The 21,357-nt window shown below is 35.6% G+C and overlaps 1 protein-coding gene across 1 annotated transcript in view; it reads left to right on the forward strand.

Annotated features, from left to right (window-relative positions):
* The window catches only part of LOC123681700 (protein bowel-like), a 63,781-nt gene that overhangs the window by 4,566 nt on the left and 37,858 nt on the right, over positions 1–21,357 (forward strand). The window contains exon 2 of the mRNA XM_045619944.1: positions 12,264–13,072. Within this exon, the coding sequence (XP_045475900.1) occupies positions 12,270–13,072 (803 nt within the window). The 5' untranslated portion in view covers positions 12,264–12,269. The remainder of the gene's footprint in view (positions 1–12,263; positions 13,073–21,357) is intronic.

The raw sequence follows: 21,357 nt of genomic DNA on the forward strand, positions 1-21,357 counted from the left end.
TCGCTTCTGAGCAATTAGAAATAGAAAAACGGTACTATAGTATATTTATGTTGGCAACTGGTGGTAGAATGAGCTTTCTGTACAAGTATTGTATATTATTTTCACTAATTCACTGAACTTTTAATGAAATTCATGGAATGAGGAATGAAAAATGTGGGTTGGCAGAACAGTTTTCTGTAACAGAAATTTGACAGATAATAGATAAATCCGTGTCAGAAAAGTTCCGAATACCAACATATCCTCGAACATATCATAATAAAATCTGAAATATTTGTGTGAATCTGAGATATTATCGCACGTTCTTGTTCTATAAGGTATGGCATACTGAACAGATTTGCCAAAGAATTAGAGAAACAAAATTTCATATGGATATGATTCCAGAAAATTTTACTTAGATATTGGGACTTCAAACCAGAAAACCTGAAAGTTTCTAGTGTTTAGCACATTTATTTTTTGAAAAAAATTGATATTACCAAGAATTGTTATCAATAAATCGAACTCAACTGATAATAAGTACTATCGGTTCAACATTTGACAACACAACACAACAAAAAGGCAACTATTATTAGACCAAAAAAAATCGCACCTAAATTCTACCTCTAAAAATTTATCAGGATTTTAATAATTGATTCGGAAATTTGAATAGGTACTTGAATGTATGTAAAATTGTATCAACTTCTCTTGTGACAAGGATTTACAAATATCCCAAAAAGGGATTTTGGACAGAAGGTTTTTGAACCCTATTTCCCAAGTCTACCAAATAATATAATTCAATGAAACTTACGACAATATATAGAAATTCCTACTTATTTGCTGTTAACGTCTTAGCAACCGTATTGTCATAAATCTTTTCTTCAGGAAACAAAGGATGTCAATGAACATACATGTGAAAAACCTTGATTGACCTACACTTAATCCTTCTATTTACCCTTATACTTTATACTATCGAGTGTTATTAATCGTTTTCAACACTTCTAGAAATCATCTTTATTTTAAACAACCGAATATAATTGCGTTAAGCTTGATTCACACAAACAAAACGCGCTTCAACCATCAGACTCTGTGCTCCTGGCATTAGCCGGCCATCTTGATTCCTGCTCATCACAGTATCCCTGTACAGCCTCCTACGACTGTTCAGATAACAAGTTGTAAAGCGCGCTCTGCTTTATTTACCAGTTCACTTCTTCGGCCAGTTAGAAAGGCAATAAATTAATTTCTCGGGTGTCTTTGATTCATTTTCCAACGCCTCCGTTAATGACGCAGACAGGAGGGCGAGACCACAGAGTTTTTATAGTTCTATGCATAAATAACACACCGAAAGAAACTCGTTGACTGTAACTAGGAGTTATTGGTCCATCTGTGGGTGTGTTTCGGATATTACCATTGGAGATTCTTTACGACTCGGTTGGTCATTACTGCAGCAATTAACTAGGAGGTACGTAGGGTTGATCGATGTTGGATTTTTTTAGGCACAACTGGTTATAGGCCAAACCCTGTTTGGTTTGATTTCAACCTTCACTTACCTCTAACTTGTCGTCTATGAGCTCCTAAATGATTATGAGGGAAGTATTTGACATTGTTGCATTGATTGAAGGTTATGAATATAATACCATAGAAATGCATTGAAGTTCCCAAACCTTTAATCATTTCTGTGGACTATGTCAATACAATTATGGTTGCATCATAGAATTCAGAATGAAATTAAGGCGTTTATTGATATATCGAAGCCTTGTGAAACTCTCAGTTGTAATGTACTTAGTATTTTACTTGCATATTTGTATTATTTGCGAAATAACTACTCGAATACTTATGCTATATTTCAGAACCATAGAAGTTTATTTCCGAAGAAAGAGTACTGAAAGTTCCTTCTAAGGGTTTTTTTATTACATTTTAACAGCCATACAAATTTCACATATCAACTACAAAATACTCTGGTGATCGCTATGAGATTGAAAAATTGTCCCTTCAGTTCTCGCTTCAGTTGAATATAAAGGGTGTTTTTTTAGAGCTATAGAACTTTAAATTGCAATAAAACAACGATGGATTATTCGATTGACATGAATTTTATTTATCCGCAAGATAATCTTGTGGCATTACATTTCAAATATGATTTCTGACATATGACCGCCACGGCTGGCTCGGATGTAGTCCAATCTGGACGTCCAATTTTCGATAACTTTTCCCAACATTTGTGGCCGTATATCGGCAATAACACGGCGAATGTTGTCTTCCAAATGGTCAAGGGTTTGTGGCTCATCCGCATAGACCAATGACTTTACATAGCCTCACAGAAAGTAGTCTGGCGGTGTTAAATCACAAGAAGTTGGAGGCCAATTCACAGGTCCAAAACGTGAAATTAGGCGGTCACCAAACGTGTCTTTCAATAAATCGATTGTGGCACGAGTTGTGTGAAATGTTGCGCCGTCTTGTTGGAACCACAGCCCTGGACATCATGGTTGTTCAATTCAGGAATGAAAAAGTTAGTAATCATGGCTCTATACCGATCACCATTAACTGTAACGTTCTGGCCATCATCGTTTTTGAAGAAGTACGGACCAATGATTCCACCAGCCCATAATGCGCACCAAACAGTCAGTTTTTCTGGATGTAACGGTGTTTCGACATACACTTGAGCTTCACTCCAAATGCGGCAGTTTTGTATGTTGACGTAGCCATTCAACCAAAAGTGCGCTTCATCGCTAAACAAAATAAAATGAACGTAGTGCGCGATACGTATTCCGTACAGAACCATTATTTTCGAAATGAAATTACACTATTTGCAAGCGTTGTTCAGGCGTGAATCTATTCATGATGAATTGCCAAACCAAACTGAGAATAAATCACTTGACAGCTGTTAAATCGGTCACCATCTTGAACAGTAATGCCAACTTAAAGTTATATACCTCGAAATAAAAGCACCCTATAGTACTGAAAGTCACTTCTAAGGGTTTTTTAACAGCCATACAAATTTAGAATAATTTGAATAAGAAAATAATAGGGTGATCGCTATGAAATTAAAAATTGTCCCTTCAGCTGGATATATTCATAGAGAACATGCAATTTTATATCCGGTTTTGAGATTTACGTAATTATAGTTATCTCAAGGATAAGTTGACAACATCCTGCCAAAGAATGATTTATTCCCCTCAGTTTTATACTTTTGATTGAAATTTTATTTCCTCGAACAGAAATAAATTAGCAAACATAAGTTCTCGGAACATAATATCAACCTAAAAAAAACCACTTTATCCGAATGACATTTCTCATGAATTATCAATCGAGATTACCAAGAATCGACTCTAATCTTCAAGGTGTGGCCTTTTGCATTATTTATGGAACTGAGCTACTTTATTTTATGGAAATTTGTGGTTACCGTCTTAACTGGAAACTATATGTATAGTCGATAAGATCTTTAAACTATTGTAGAGAGTGACGTATTGCATCCTAGTGAGCTCGATCTGGTAGAAACAATGGAATTATATATTCCCGCATGCTTGATATTCTTTTCGTGATCTCCGGTTTTGTATTTTTCCAAGTGACGTCCCTGGAAAACATAAGACTTTTTTATTTTGTTGGGTTCCTGAATATGTTCGAAAATGAACCTTAAAATAGAATGAAATACACTTATCATTCTGTTTATATTCAGCATTTCTCTGAATCTACTTGCTCTATTCATCTACTGGTAGATCAGCTTACTAGTATTATATTGAGCTTAGAGAAATATCTTGCATTTTAACTAGAAAAAAGTTGGGAAATCAATTAACAGAATGAATACTTCTCGGAATACTCCTGAATTGGAGGTACAAACAAAAATGGCATATTCCTCTGATAATTTCAAGAAAAACAAAGTCCTATAAGCAATCTTTGTTTTCAAAATATAGGATGTTTCTTGTAGTCCTACTTTTTTCAATGATTTTACCAGTTATCGAAACTTTATTAATCTTCTTGAGTACCAAAACTCACCATAGCTCACTAACTGGATCTCCATAATAATTTGGATTTGTCTGAGGATTACTAGAGATTTTTGTCTCGAAATCGATAGCAGATACGACCAAACTACAAGGAACAAAAAAGTGTACTGGAACCCATTTTTCTTAAATATCAGTGTTTCACCAAAAAAAATTCTGGAGGAAAGAAACGGGTACTTTTCCAGAAGAAAAATCAGCCTGTAGATTTGCATTCAGAATTAGCATATCGCATGATGAAAAATTTGAATTGGAATATCTTTATCAAATTTCATTGTTATATCTTGTGAAGAGTAAGGTGCTATGAAAAAAAACGTGAAGAAAAATCAAACTTTGACACCCTGTATCTCTAAAACAAAGCGTTTGCAGGCCAATGTTTATGGCACTTTTTTTCTTAAAATGATCCGAGGAATCTGTAATTATCTAAAGGGTGTTTTTTTTAGAGCTATAGAACTTTAAATTGCAATAAAACAACGATGGATTATTCGATTGACATGAATTTTATTTATCCGCAAGATAATCTTGTGGCATTACATTTTAAATATGATTTCTGGCTATGACCACCACGGCTGGCTCGGATGTAGTCCAACCTGGACGTCCAATTTTCGATGACTTTTTCCAAAATTTGTGGCCGTATATCAGCAATAACACGGCGAATGTTGTTTTCCAAATGGTCAAGGGTTTGTGGCTTATCCGCATAGACCAATGACTTTAGATAGCTCCACAGAAAGTAGTCTAGCGGTGTTAAATCACAAAATCTTTGAGGCCAATTCAGAGGTCCAAAACGTAAAATTAGACGGTCACCAAACGTGTCTTTCAATAAATCGATTGTGGCACGAGCTGTGTGACATGTTGCGCCTTCTTGTTGGAACCACAGCTCCTGGACATCATGGTTGTTCAATTCAGGAATGAAAAAGTTAGTAATCATGGCTCTATACCGATCACCATCGACTGTAACGTTCTGGCCATCATCATTTTTGAAGAAGTACGAACCAATGATTCCACCAGCCCATAAAGCGCACCAAACAGTCAGTTTTTCTGGATGTACCGGTGTTTCGACATACACTTGAGGATTAGCTTCACTCCAAATGCGGCAGTTTTGTTTGTTGACGTAGCCATTCAACCAGAAGTGCGCTTCATCGCTAAATAAAATAAAATGGACGTAGTGCGCGATTCCGCACAGAACCATTATTTTCGAAATAAAATTGCACTATTTGCAAGCTTTGTTCAGGCGTGAGTCTATTCATGATCAATTGCCAAACCAATCTGAGAATAAATCACTTGACAGCTGTTAAATCGGTCGCCATCTCGAACAGTAATGCCAACTTGAAGTTATATACCTCGAAAAAAAACACCCGTTACAACTTCCAAATATTTCAGATCAGAAACAATGTTATATTTTTCGACAAAAAGAACTAGGAATATTCTTCCGTACACTTGTTCTTGGACAAAAATTACAGAAATTGGGGAAGTAGGTACCAACCCCTTAAAATTGGGTTCAACAATTGGAACCCCACAATAATATGCTCTGCTTGAGGTTTGGGTTTGTGTTTTTTCTATAGGTGTCAACAGAGACCACCCATAGATATGTAAACAGAGATCCTACTCGAGTTAAAATAGACTTTGGTTGTGATAGAACCAAAAACTAAATGGGTAGTAGCTTGGTTTCATTCTACTCGTCAAAGATTGAGTGGAAATCTCCATAACACCTGAAATCTCACCTATATCGCTCCATTATTTCTGAAGGCTATAATAATCCTATGCCAACACTTAAGTGGTCAATGAAAGCGTAAATTTTTTTCATTATATTTTTCTATTATGATTTCTGAATACAATTTTTTGCAAGGAAACCTGCAACTGTATCTTATATGGTGGATTGAAAGTCATTGCAATTAGTTTTAACAGACATGTAGACATGAAACTTATTTGTTCAGAAATCAGGTTTTCGATTGATTTACTCTTCGGTATGTCTTTATTGGCCATTACTTCAACCTACTTCATTGGAGACTGTATGATATACAAGGTTGCTAAATGTCAATCTTTACTCTGAGTGTGTTTGTTAGTTACGAGTTGAGGAAATTGGTTTGTTGGAAAGTTGTGACATGTCACTGAGTTAGAGAAGATTTTTTGGAAGTGCTTTCAATATCTATTGAACGAAACAATTCATAATGAAAAAAAAAACCATATTTCACGAACGGTTGATTTGAACTTTGAAAGTGGTTCAAGGTGGTATGGGCGGATGAAATATGGTCCAATATCGATATAAGTGAAGGCCTTGTTAAAGGCTAACTTATACAGAGCGAATAATCATAGATACTTAATTATGAGAAAAGACAGAGAAAATTTGGAGGCGAATGGTGGCAAATTTTTGAGGATTTTCTTCATTACTTTTAGGATCTTTCATCTACATTAAGTCTTCCAGAGATGGGATCAATTTATTTTGCGTGCAGAGGGTATTCCACCATTTCAATTTTAATGAAAATAGAGTTATGTTTAGTCTCTCAATTAGCGTTATTGTTTTTGTCCTTTTCTGACTCAATAATGTTAGATTCTGTTTCGTAAATACAATAAATTCTCCAAAACTTCCTTGAAATCCGATAACACCAGAAATTACTGAAGTTATCCATTTTTAGTGAACCTTTATGAAGCATACAAAAGAAGGGACCAAAACACTAATGCTAGAAATGAATTTTTCATCAGAAAAATGTTTCCATTTTTGTTGACAAGTTTTTATGATGGTTTTTATATGATTTTTAAATAGAGACGAATCGAAGACTATTATCATCCGACATTTGCAATTTAGGCGGAAATATTGAGAGTTAATCCCGTACTACACTAGGCAATTTTATGCTTAAAATGAGCATGCCTTCAGGCCCATTTTTGTTGCTTTAATAGTTTAATCTAGCATGAAATTCAAATGAACATTCCCCCCTAAATGTCAAAAAGCGAGTTGATCAACACAGTTTTTAAATGTTTGACGTGACATAACACAAATTTAAAAAGACCTTGTATTACTCGGTTTAAAACAATTATAAGTCATTCTTTCTGAAATTTGACTTCATACTCTGTTGTTTGCATAGTTCCTTCAATATGGAAAATTTGATATTAATTTATTCAAAATTTATGAACAAAAGCTAAATAATAAAAATATATGCTTTTAACAATATTCAAAGTCATAAAAATCTGAGATTTTTGTCGGTACTATCGGTAATGAATAACTATAGAAAAAAAAACAGGAAATAATACAAAATTAAAGTTTCTTAATATCGAGAAACTTCCAGGCTTTGTTTGATTTCATAATTGTCCATCCAGGATCTTAGACACGTGATGCATCTTATAGATTTTTCTCCTAATTTTTTGTGGATTTTTGTAACTGTGAGAGCAGCTCTAGAAAATTGTCTTTCAACAGGAGCTGAAGATGCTGGCGTTGATAAAAAATCCTTGACCATTTTGGCCAAGTTTGGAAGGATATTTTTGAATCTACCAAAATCTACCGATAGATTTCATAGGAATGTGAGAAAACTATTAATAAAATCACACTGGCGAATGCTTCAGTCTCTCGGCGCTCGAGGAATCCCCTTATTTAGTTTAAGCGTGCATGAGATTGCAGAAATATATGCCGTGCGACGTGTGCATATCAAGCTCAAGTAATATCAAGTAGCTTGATATCAAGTCAAGCAATAAACATCTAAAATCCAACCAAGCTCAAGTATGTAATTTTTCACGAGCTTGATTTTCAAGTCATGTAGTTGGTTAAAATGTCAAGCTACTTGGCTTGATGAATCCCTAGTTCCATGCAATGGTTGAAGCGTATAGATTCACGTTATTGGGACTAAACACTAGTGCTAGCAGCCAAGATAAGACTGCTGGAAAATTGATACAAAATTCCAAACCGGACTTACAACTAGTGCATAAGTTTGTAACTGAATGAAAAAAATGTCCTTGTTGAAAATTTTTTCAAGTAAATAAATAGTGCTTGAAAAAAACTCTGAATATGGTGAAATTCGATCTAGGTAAACAAATAATAAGCATTTAATTGATTCAGTCCTTACTTGGTGGAAAATCATATTGATTTGGTAAAAAATAATTGTAAACACTTACTACTTTCCACAGTTTTTAATAATTTACGACAATTGTATCGCCGTCTAAGCGGCTTCATCAGGGTTACATTGCAAAGTGTACACACAGAGTTACACTTTGCAATGTAACCCTGATGAAGCCGCTTAGACGAAATAATTGTCGTAAATTATTAAAAACTGTGGAAAATAGTAAGTGTTTACAATTATTTTTTACCAAATGAATAATAAGCAATTCAGATTAAACTCCGCGGATTGTCAACCCCGTCAAGCAAAGATGAAGAACACCATGGGAAAAAGATGAAGTGTCAAAAATTCAGAAGACCATCTTCCAACTTCACTAATAAAGTTCCGTCGCGAAACGTCGCGGAAATAACAATTAACAATTCCCAAGAGAACCCACCTTGACAAAATGCCCAAGCATAAAACGCATCATTATTCACCATTAGCGCAACTGTCGCCATTCGAAGAAAGAAACAGAGAGAGAGAGAAAGATCTTTGACATTAGCATTAGGTGCTGATAATAAATTATAAAATATTAAAATCGAAACGTTCGAATGCGACAAACGTTCCAAGACGCCCATCAGTTAGAAAATAAAGTTAAGTAGCATTCAAATATGCTAATCAGCCTTATTCAGATGTATCGGGTGACATATGACTTATTGTCTACCACACTGTAGTATCTCTTGCATAATTCCATCACATATGCCACAGGTGGTATCGCCATCCGTGTGTTTCCCAAGCTTCCAACCATTAAAAAGAAGTTGAAATTGGTTTATGATGGCGACCGGTAGATTGTGGTTTCTTCTTTGTGCAATGACTGGTCTGTCTGGTGATGATCTTGCCTGGCATTCGCGGCACGATTGGGATTCTTTTGTGGTGTTGGTTCTACGTCTACGGTGTGATGTTGTGGGTATCAAATTGATATTATGTAGCTGTTATGGTTTTCTTGATATGATGAGGTTAGTTTATTGACATTGTGTCGAGGTATTAGGAGTTGATTGGTTGTAAGGATTTTTGGGATTCTTTTTGTTGCTATGTTGGCACAAGTGTCTTTTTTACTCAGGTGAAGTTCTAGTGTCATCTATCGATTAATTCGTTTGCAGTGCTCCTTTTTGTCAGTTCATTTCAATAGCAAATGAATAACCTGTTGTACATATTATAAATCTAAAATTTGGCGATTGAAAGTGTTACATACTTCATAGAAAAAACAAAATCTAAACAACGTTCTTCCATAATATGACTTCGGTGGACTTCAAAAATCTAATAAAAAGTATAGTTATACGGTCAAGCGATTCTGTGGATCAGTTCAATTGATCTGTTAGTTCTGTGAGTCTATCGGTTCAATTTATTATCCACTCTATGGATCTACCGACTGTGTTGATCCACCGACTATGTGGATATGCCGACTATGTGGATCTACCGAATATTCGGATCTACTGACTATGTGGATCTACTGGCTATGTGGATCTTCCGACTATGTATAGTTATTGCGGTCAAGCGATTCTGTGGATCAGTTCAATTGATCTGTTAGTTCTGTGGGTCTATCGGTTCAATTTATTATCCACTCTATGGACCTACCGACTATGTTGATCCACCGACTATGTTGATCCACCGACTATGTGGATCTACCGACTATGTGGATCTACCGACTATGTGGATCTACCGACTATGTGGATCTACCGACTATGTGGATCTACGAACTATGTGGATCTACCGACTATGTGGATCTACCAAATATGTGGATCTGGTAGTTAGATAGATCTTAAGGGCGCGTGTTAGTCTCAGTAACTATAAGTGCTAATAATCTCAGTAGCTATAGATTTGCGTGAAATTTCCCTCAAAAATTGGTTGCTATACCTAATTCATTTATAAATTTTGAAGATTAACAATGAACGATTCAATTTGAATAGACAATATTTAAATCCTTTCATCATCATTTAACAGTTTAGTCTTCTAGATCGTGCTCAAACGATCAAATTCTTAAAAATTTCCTTTATATTTTAAAGCTTATCCTTCTATTCACACATATATGAGAAAATTGACATTCTGTGCGTATGTGGTTGATGAAAAGAGTTCCCGAAGTCAATTTCTGAACCGAAACTGCCATCTTCATGATTTATCTCGCTTCCAAGCCTTCAATCGAATCAGAATTTCGTTCAGTGAGCATTCGATATGCGATATTCTCGAATTCCCCATCATGTGAACCAATCTTGAAGTGCACAAAAAAATTTTCATGGTATAATCTGGAGACCATGACTAACAGAACTTGCTGGTCAACCGAGAGGCTCAATCTCGAAATGGGCAAATAATATACTTAATTATCTTCCAGACCGTAATTGTCCATCCAGCATCTCTTCGTAGTGTGGAGTTCCACGATAGATGATGGCCAGTGGCGTCTCACTAATGATAGGGTTCAATGTTATTGAAATATTCTCAGATAACATTCGATAGGTAATTTTTGGTATTTATTCATGATGGTCGCCGAGAATATCTAATCGGAAAGTTCTTTGCCCTCGATGATTTAGTTTTGGTTTTTCTTCTAGGGGAATTCAACCATTTCCTAAAATTCCAACAAATTTCAGAAACTCTTCTATTTCAGTTTTTATTTTTTCTAGAATTCGTATTGAAGTGGATTCATCGTTGAGTAACTAATAAAGGCATAAGTAAAATGACTTACACCTCATAGGGTTTTATACTTTTAATTTTGGAATAGTTAGTTTTGTTCAACGAGCAAAGTAACAAAATATTTTTTTAATTCATGAAGACAAAATTTTTTACAACTTTGTCATTGAAAATTATAACAATTCAATTATGTTAGAATGTTTAGAAACTCTGCTCCCTGAAGCAATGCCAATGGAACCTCACAACATCTTGGCCGTCTCTGACTAACGGCAAGAATTCTCCATCGCTAGACCAAAGTTGTTTGAGTAAATATCGTCAAATTCCTCAAGAACTCTTAGATGATAAAATAAATAAAGCTGGACGTATAATGGCTGAATAAATACATCCTAAATCAACAATGGACTTTCCTATATTAATACGAGGTATATTTTATTTTTTATAGTGATGGCTTTGAACATATGGCAGAGATTCGTGACCAGAACTTTGATGTATCATAGGTCAGTTTTGAAATGTTTGTTGCTGGGGAAATTTTGGGTTTCGAAGAAGCGAATGTAATGATTTTGATTGAAATTTCAGTTAAAAAACGGGGTTTTGAGTGACCAATTATTTACCTTATTATTCATTTCGATTATGGAAAACACAGACGAAAACAATACATCTGGAGTCGAAGGTAGTGTTTGTATTGGTCAAATAAAAAGGTCTTTCAAGGAAATAAGACAATCCACAATGAAATCCTTCAGAAATTTGGACATAACATCAAAGACAATTACAAAATTACCCATATGGAAAGAAAAACAAGTAAAATGAAGTATAATCACTTGAAATTTATCATCACTTTAATAGTAATTCACAACAAATTATTTCAATTGAGGGTTAACTGCATTTCTGTCAATAAGTTGACATTTGGTTTGATCAACCCGACTAGTAATGTCGACAATTCCTTTTCTGGAGTCATCACTTTAATGTTTCTCTTGTTTGTAGAACGATTTTGGTTGGTGCTTCATTCGCAAAACTCGAATCAAGAAACATGTTTTTTTCTCAATTCGATGTAAAAAATTTTGAATTTGAAGACGTTATGAGAGCGCTTATGTTAAGAAACGTCATAGTTAAACGTTCGTAAAGTCGTTTTAACGTTTAGTCATCAAGGTTGCCGATTCCCGAAATATATAAGGCAACCGTTGTATTTCATCTGAGGTAGAAATTACAAATCCACCATCAAGGTAAATTCATTAGCTTACTAGTGATTAGATACTAATGAAGTACGCAAAGAACATTCCTTTCCAAAACATAATTTAGTGCCTGTTTCATCACTTACTGGTAAACTTCCTGATAAGCTATTCATTTTACAACTGTCGGATAGGTTGAACTGACCAGTAAGCTCTCGGATAATTCGACAACTATATCAGGTTTGTATATGTTTTATTCAGCAGATAAACCAACCAATAACAAGTATACTTGCGACGTTACCAAACCGACCTTCCATTGAATTATCAAATAGCAAATTTTATCCGGGACTTTTATCAGCAAGTGGTGAAACAAGCTCTAAACCTCAACATATTTCGTCCCTAACAACTTGTAATGATTGACTTCTTTCCAGATCAAAATGTCGGACGTCAACGTTCCCACCTCCGTTGAAGATCGACCCCTCTCTCTGTCTTGCCGGGATTTCCCCCTACAATCCCCTAGAAGCTCCTCCTCAAGCCGAGCCTCATCCTCCTTCGAGTCCCAGCTACAGTACCACCATCAGTTCCCCCTCCCAGCCAGCATGAGCCACCAGAGGGAATCCTCAGCCTTTGTCCCTGTAGTCCCCACCAGAAACATGCACCCCATGCTCTACCCTGGCGAAATACACCCCCTTCTCGGCACAGAACTGATCAGAGATAGCAGAGATAGGGGAGACTCCTCCAAAACCAACGACAACCCTCCAACCTTCAGGAGAAGCTCTTCCTCTTCCTACAACATCATGGCGATGGTGGCGGATAAGCACAAGGAGCTGCAGCTGCGTGAAGAGGCGGCTTGTGTGGCAGCCGCTCATGCGCTGATGATTCCTCATAGATCGGCCGGACCACAGAATCTTCTGGAAGGTTCTTCTTCTTCCCAGCCGCATCCTTACCAAGGGTTGCTGACGACCAATCCAAATTCGACTTCCTTTCCTTTTCCTGGTAGTGCAGCTTTGTTTTCGCCTGGTCCACCACAGATGCACGCGCACTTGGATAGAAGACTGTTGAGGGCTCCTGGAAGGGCCTCAAGGCCGAAGAAACAGTTCATCTGTAAATTTTGTAATAGACAGTTCACGAAAAGTTATAATTTGCTGATACACGAGAGGACGCATACGGATGAGAGGCCTTATTCTTGCGATATTTGCGGGAAGGCTTTTAGGAGGCAGGATCACTTGAGAGACCATAGGTAAGTCACTAAATTACACAGAATATGGAGAATATTTTGAACTGATTGAAGAATAATACTAACTCGAATATTTCGAACCATTTGAAATATCGTGGTGTCATTTAACAGTAGCCAGTTTAGAAGTACCTGTTGGGATTGAGAAATTTTTGATAAATCATCCATAATAAGGGTTTACGTTCAGGTAGAAAAAAATTGAATCCCTTGACTTTCTCGAACGCCGGCTTTCTTTGTTGGTTAGCCTATAGAATGAAGTTATTGTACATCATTTTTTCTCCACTGAGATTATTAATTCAGGAAAAATAAGTTGGCACCATGAAATTGGTCTCACATTTGTCTTTCTTCAACCTTGTTTTTCCTTTTGAGACATTTCGGAGCACTTGTAGTCTATTCATAAAAGCACATAATGAGTGGATTTTGATTAAACATTTTCTGAACATTTTTGAGGCGTGTATCTTTGCATTATTGAATTGCATAGCCTACTGAACAGAAATGAAATAAGTAATTACAAAAAATGATACAAAGTTCGCCATTATAATGAGTTTAGCGATTAGTCCTATATTTCAGAAATAATGAGCTGTAAAGGGAAATTTTTGAAAAATTTTCTCATTTTCTCGAGGCTGCCAACTCCCCTTGAGGAAAGATACGGACTTGAAACCTCAATATGTTTTAGATCAAAGCCCGATTTATAATAAACGTTTTTATTCGAGGGGGCTGTGACCAATATTTTAGGAGATATATCGATTGTCGAGTAGAGATTCAATTTTTACGGATTTTTTCCAAAAATCGAGTTCAAAATTAGCCGAATTCCGTACCTGCCTGAAAATTTTTAGTTTGAAAAATTTCACTCAGATTTTCAATACCTTGAAAATCATCATTCTTATTAGAAAATCATTCACTAACGTCTTTATATCTTAGCTAAGTGACTTTGATTACGCTATACCTGCTGTTGACCAAAAAAATGGCAATTTCTTCTGAGTATACTGATGGTAAAGGAATCAATTTTGAAATACAAAAGATTTCCCGTATCCCATTTCCAAATTTTGGCTGGAAAAATGTCTGAACAACTTTTTTTCGTGTCTGGATGTTGGTTTTTTGCCCGCAAATCCTTGTAACAGCCCAAACTTCATCAAATCTGATTCTTAAGAATTTTTGCATGAGTATTTTGTTTGGGCTGTAGATGGTCCCAAAGTTCAGTTTTTTCGTATATTGGATTGAGTAAACGTCACATTCTTGAAATCTCAATATACCTTGTTCTACCGGTCCAATATTGATGAAATTTGATATGAGTATTCAAGTTGGAGCATAAATGGTTTTATAAGAATTTTAAGGAGCGAAGGACGAAGACATCCACCTCTATTGGAAGAGTGTGTGGTATATCAATACCACACGTAGGTTTTATATTTAATATCTGATTAAGAAGAGATTTCTTTCAATAGAAATATTGTCGAAATACTTTTGAGGAAAGGAATTGAAACTCATATAACTAAAAAGAATTAAATTAAATAGGTAAATGGCAGAATATGAAAATGATAATAAAAAACGAGAGGAGTGTTATTCGAAATGTTTAAAGAAAACACTTGGTATATTTCGTAACCATAGAAAATACTAATAAATGGTTGCATCTACTCCTACCAGTCCTAGAGATCATGCATCTCAAGGCATCATTTGCTCCTACAACCAGTGGACTCATAATTTATCACTCTGACATACAACGCGTTGAACCAGTTTTCTGGCTCTCCGTGTAGATGCCAACCTTATAAATATTCTATGCGTCTACCGGACAACCAGGACCGATATAACTCAAAAATTCACAGAGTAACTTGAAGGCTTCTAATTAAGGGTCCACTCATGTAACCATAATTATATTTTTGAGTTTAAACTAATAAGTATGCACAAACAACACGTCGATTAAAAATATTATAGCAATTATAAAAATCGGAAATTTCTCAGGTGTTTGGCCTTGGTAAAAGAGGGATAGGTATAGGATTATTCAAATTTATCGAGTTTTGGGAGTCGAAAGTTATTGATTAAAGTAACCGACTGATTATTTTTTCGGTTGCTCGTTATTGATGGTAATTGGTTGTTCAACTGCCAGAATTTCGATCGATGATCTTCTTTCTGGAAAAAAAAATATGGACGGACTTCAATTCTGCGGTCACTACGATATGTAAATTTTGACGGCAAGAAGTCGAAGACGTATTATCATCATTATTTGGTAGCTTATTAATGGTGTTACGGCAACGGATTCCAACCTCTCTTTTTGGTTCTTTATTTTCAATAATAATCATTTTCGTTTTTGTTCGGAATTTTTGAATTATTATAAACGAAATTTTAGACGACTTTTTCTTCGAAATCGTTGAGCAGATTGAATAAATTTAACCGCCTCATTTTGAGTTTAAACGTTTCCTGCCGAAAAAAATAGAGCAGTTGCAGTTAACGCCACAACACAGAATGGAAAAAACATTTTTCGAATTCTTCTGATATTGCTCAAATTTTTTTTTTTATATATACAAGGTTATTCAAAATTCAGGATTGAGATTTCAGGGGCGTATTTTTCAGGTCAAAATGAGGCTTTATTTTTTTCTATAAACATGTGTCTGCAAACGCTTCTTTACCGAACTACAGAGCGTTAAAGTTTCAAGATTTTTTTAGTTTTTCCTTCATAGCTGTTTCAGTTTTTCCGATATTAAAATCAAATTTGAAATATAGATTCCTTAGGTTTCCTTTTATTTTGAAAGATACTCGTAAATTTGATCACAAACCAAATACGTAGATTTTTTTGTTTTCATTGTGATAATGAATTCCCACCTTTTGTTAAAAATTTTAACTAAATGTAGCGAATTAGAAAACAAGATTTTACTTTTTCTCGATAACGATCGTAGATGTGTAAAATTTACAAGAGACGAAAAAATGTATGAACAAAATATAGAATTCATTTCATATGTTAGAATCCACCAGGGGCGTACTACAAAAAAGTTTTAGCGGCAATGAAGAGCTGGACCCCTGACAAAATATCTCTCTGTAGCTTATTACAATCACTCAGTATACTGAAAACTGAAAGAGCTATGAAGAAAAAACTAACAAAATCTGGTAACTTTAACGTTCTGTAATTCGGTAACATGTTTATGGAAAAAGTCCTATTTTGACCTGAAGAAGACGCCTCTGAAATCTTGATACTGAATTTTGAATCAACCTGTAACAAATATACAGGGTGTAGCATAATTAATTGGAAACTATAGAATATTGAGCTCAAAATTAACCCAAATTAACTAGATAAAACATTCTCTAGTCTGAGATACAGACGTTTTTATTTCAAAATTTAGACTGAAACTATTTTAATTATGATTTTCATGTCTGCATGTAGTATAAACCCCTACTAAATAAACGTTTCTGGATACCACCAGTAGAGTACGACGGAGGTAAGCGACTGGTTAATCACCACCAAAATTCTACGTCACTGGTGCATTTGCAATTTAACCATAATTTTTGGACTCTCCAATACTTTTTACATAAACATCATACTCATTCATACTGTCGAAGTCACTTTTTTATGCCAAAAAACAACTGTAAAATTATCTGAAGAATTCGAATTTTTTTCTCGTTAGTAGCAAGCTTCAAACGATGTTACAATCTTTCGGAACAAAGAGTTAAGCTTGGATCGAAGTATTGAAAGTTGAGTGGCGCTACATTTGTTGTTGTTTGAAGAATGGATTGAAACGAGTTTCGTTCATTGATGAAATAATATTTTTATGGGAAAAATAAGATGCAAGCAAAGCAATAGCTTGATGAGTGCTATTCAAACTCTGTTCTATCGACAACAACGGTTAAAAGGTGGTCCAGGAAAATAAATTTGGCACTAATGAAGGAGTGATTGCCGATATTGGAGCCCATTTCGAAAGCAAAGATGAATATTTCTGAAGAAAATGTATTGTAAGGTGAGGGAAGCGTTGAAGTAAATATATCACCCTTGGAAATTGACAAATAAAGTCGAATTTTCGAGATGATATGTGTTTCTGTTAGATTTGCATATTATACTATAAATAGGTAATCTTTCTTCGAGGCTTTGATTGATAACTTACTTGTTTGCGATCATTAAGGCTGAACTTCAAGTACGTGATAATGAAATCTTCGTGATTCACTAATAACGCCAAGTGTCTGGGCCCATAACCTGATAGATTTGTAAAGATTCTATAGTCCTTTGATCCTTGTCAGATTTGGGAAAAGGCGGTAGTGATAATTTTACTCGAATGCTTGTCTCACAATGATAATCTCAAAGAAAAAGTATTTGTACTTCATAGAAATCTATCATTTTTTACTGGATAAGCCCGACGTGTTTTTGTTCATACAACGACCTAAAAAAATCCAGTTGAAAATGAAATATTAATTTTCATAAAGTTAAACAATTAATATTTCACTGGAAACTATCATAAAAGTCATCTTCAGAATAAACCTTCATCAAACCACCTCAACTCCTCTGTTTGTTCTAAGCCCATTCTGAACAAACCTCAGTAGCCCCTCGCATGAAATATAATCCATAAATGCCACAACTTCCAACAATTAAATTTTTGTTTATGGCGTCACTTAAAATAACATCTTCTACCTGTTTATTCTTGCCTTCTACCATTTTTAATTCGCAGTTTATAGGAACAAGTCCGGAGAACACATAAAGGGGTATAAATAGATTGTTTTCGAAGGCGTTCATCGGTTCCCCGTAATAACTTGGCAGTTATTATTGAATTCAATAACGCGAATGTAAATCTTTATGAGGACTTCAGTGTGGATGGCCGTGCCAGCCATGGGAAGCTTAATGGTTGGTTTGATCATTCCGGAGACATTAAATTTTATTTCGTTGAAACTTCTCGGACAGATCCATATAGCTGGTTTCTCCGAAACTGACGCTAGAATTCGTTATTTGATTTGGAACATCTACAGGGTGATTTGTTGAAGTACGAAGATCGAAACAGAGGTCAATATAGGGCAGTCCAGATGACATGACTTTTTAATGTTCTTATTGTTATCCTTAATATCAATAATATTACTTGTGTTGTAGCAGTTTCTTTTTTCAACTGATTTTTGAATTTTTGTTCAAAACTGAAATGGAGATTGGATATGGTAATATCCGATCTATAGCTGCCAAGAAAAGATCCAGAGTTTAGTTTAAGCTTAACAGTTAAAAATCCAAAACAAGTTTGCCGAAGAAATCACAATACAAACACAGATTTAGAGGTTCCGTTTCACTGCAACTTAATGGTTTATTGTGCCCTCCATCAGAGCTATTCTCTCCATAAGGTGATCTACAGCTCGCCTTCCAGTTCCAGAGTTCTTATGAACTCCAAATTCTGGGATGGTTTCAAGGAGGCTACTTCCTCACTTCCACAAGTTTCGTGTCCCAAGCAGATTTTGCGTTGGCTAGCGATGGCGAGGCATTCCGTCATCAGGTGATCTGGAGTTTCTTCCTCCTCCCCACAGAAATTACTCTCGTCATTTTCTGTTAGACCCATTCTCATGAGGTGTTTCCTAAGGCGGCAATAGCCTGTGAGGAATCTCTTGGATCTCGCAGAGTCAAAGTTTCGAAAAAACTTTTTGAAGTGATCCAAACCAGGAAGATTCCACCGTTCCGAGTGTTTCTCTTTCGGTTTCTTCCTTCTCCAGAAACTCTTTCTAGTAGGTACATTTGTCCACGCCACAGAAAGTTTCCGGACCGATGAAAGGAGTTTGTGCTCCTTTTCTGGAAAGTGTGTTGGCCTCTTCATTGCCGAGTGGCCGGAAACCCAGATTAAAAAGGCCTTGTTATTCTTGCCTATTTCATTGTTATCTTCAGCACTCTAATACCATCTTAGAATCGATGATATGTGAGCTCAGTGCTTTAATTCCAGTCTGACTATCAGAATGTATCGCTATATCACATTTCTGATAGTTCCTAGGTTTACATCTATACATCTTTATATTGCAAGTATCTCTGCCTAAAAAACACTTAGACAGTGGCCTAACGATATTGAGCACTTGGTACCAGTCCCGAATACTCCAGCGCCAGGCTCCGTCGTGGTTTTGGAACCATCTGTGTAACCTCTGATGGTATTCTAAGAACTTGGATTGTGGACACCTTTTCCCAATCTTCTTTTATATTTTTATTATTTTCTGGATTGCCTAATACGTAAATAGTGTTGAAAGTTAGTATAGGTTCTAGATTCTCCATGGTAATTCATTGAAACTAGGATAATGGAAAACTGGATACACAACAAGTCTTAAAGTGTGGAAAGAACTGAGGAAGGAATTTCCAAGAAATGACTGCCTTTATTTTACGTGTGCTATTTCTAGCTCCAGCAGTTTTTCGGCAGTTATGGATAGTATACGGCATATTATGTGATCTAAAACGGACTAAGGCCATGGTAATCTCGAAGGCCAATAATACAACAACCTGGTTCTAGAGGCAAGTGCCTAGAACAAGTGAAGAAAATCAAATACTTATGATGCTGGATAACTGACATTCTATATACAGTCATCGGAATAAGATCAAGAATAGAGTAAGCTAGATCAGCGATCATTCTTGGACATGAAAGTACGTTTTTGAATAGTTAATGCTATACTCTGTTCTTTCATATGGGAAGTACGCCTAGACAGTCAAGTTGGTAACTCTAGCAAATCGAAGCATATTGAATGTGGATCTACCGTAGGAAACACAAGATTTCTTCGAGAGAAGAAGTGTTGAATGAGACGGTGTTAGACGTACTGTTAATGTAAAATGGAACTATTTACATCTATTAAATGGCGGAAAATGGGCTACTTCGGACATATGTAGAGAGGTGATTCTTATCAAACCAAATTTCTTTAAATTCGTATGAAATTTTAAAAGTTGAAGCGGATGCAAGGATTTGCGGAGATATGACATGAAATTGAAGTTGTTCGGAATGTTATGAAATGCATTTTGCTACTGAAAGTTCTGAAAATCAAAGACGAACATTTTTTTCATCCCAACAGTAATCATATTTCTTCCTCTACCTCGTTTATTTTGAGATGAAAAATCACCACAGCCAAAGGTATCTTCAAACGAGAAATCCTTTTACTGTTTTTGACACTACCGAAGAAACCCGAACACTTCCAATCATTCCTTCGAGTCATCGAAATCCATCCGAACAGTAATTCAGCTTATAGAAACTTTTACACAATATCTAATCGTAGGAAACCTTGATTAACGCCTTCAAAAGAGCTTCGGATGGGATTAAACCAACAACAATTTCGAAAATATCGCTTTAATCCATTAATCAAAAAGAGCGGTGCATTAAATCCATAATAAATTAGGGATTTTATAATACGGTAATTTAGTTGACGGTAAAGGAATCCAGCTAAAAAATAAATCAACTTTTTATTCACAATAGGGGGACAGCATGTAAAGAAGGACCGGCAAGTTTTTATGGAACAGGTATACCAGGGATATATCTGGAGAGAGAGAGAAAGAGAAAGAGATTGCTCTCTGGGCCACAGAGGCGTACTGGCCCCTGAGAAGTGGAACCTCCAAAAACCATAGTAGTAGAATTTTGATAGCACGCTGAGCATTCTTTATTTTCGCTACTTTAAGCATATTAGCAAGGAATCGTTTACAAAAAGGGTTCCAAAATAAAAGCTTTTTACTTTTCGATGAAGTCATATCTAAATTAATTAATTTCTTAAAGGCTGGATGACAGAAAGAACGAATCCAAGAACTAATTGTCTTAGAGTAAAATATATGTTAAAAGGATTCTAAAATGGACAATGGTTGTTTCATTTCAAACATTGAGATGGATGAAATTTTCAGTAGGAATATCCCTAGGACATTGATGATAGACGAGCTAATTTTATGACAATCGAAAGCTCGTTACCAAGATACGAACTTGAGAAATTTGTCATGAAATTATAAGGCATTTGTTAATGGCCGAGAGATATTTGGCGGAGAATTTTTTCACAAAAATAATTTATGATTTTATTAAAATTTAACTAAACATTAGACCCATTGCTGTTCTCTAGCATAGATGATCTATTATCATTGCATCGTGGGCATTTCTGGCTGATTTAAATACAATATTGTTGAACGGGTCAATCATAATGTTTTAGTCATTATAGTACTTTTTTGTAAGAGTTTGCACAAAACCTTCCACATGGTCTTCACCGTTGCTTCTTTATATTCGGTCCCGTCTTTCTTTCTCATATTGACCGCCCAATCTTTTAGTATCAACGTCAATTCTTCTAAGGTCCTATGTTCATTCAATTCATATTCTCGTTCGCAGCAAGAATCCATAAATATTCCCCAA

Source organism: Harmonia axyridis, chromosome 6 (assembly GCF_914767665.1).
Source record: "Harmonia axyridis chromosome 6, icHarAxyr1.1, whole genome shotgun sequence".
Taxonomy (NCBI): domain Eukaryota; kingdom Metazoa; phylum Arthropoda; class Insecta; order Coleoptera; family Coccinellidae; genus Harmonia; species Harmonia axyridis.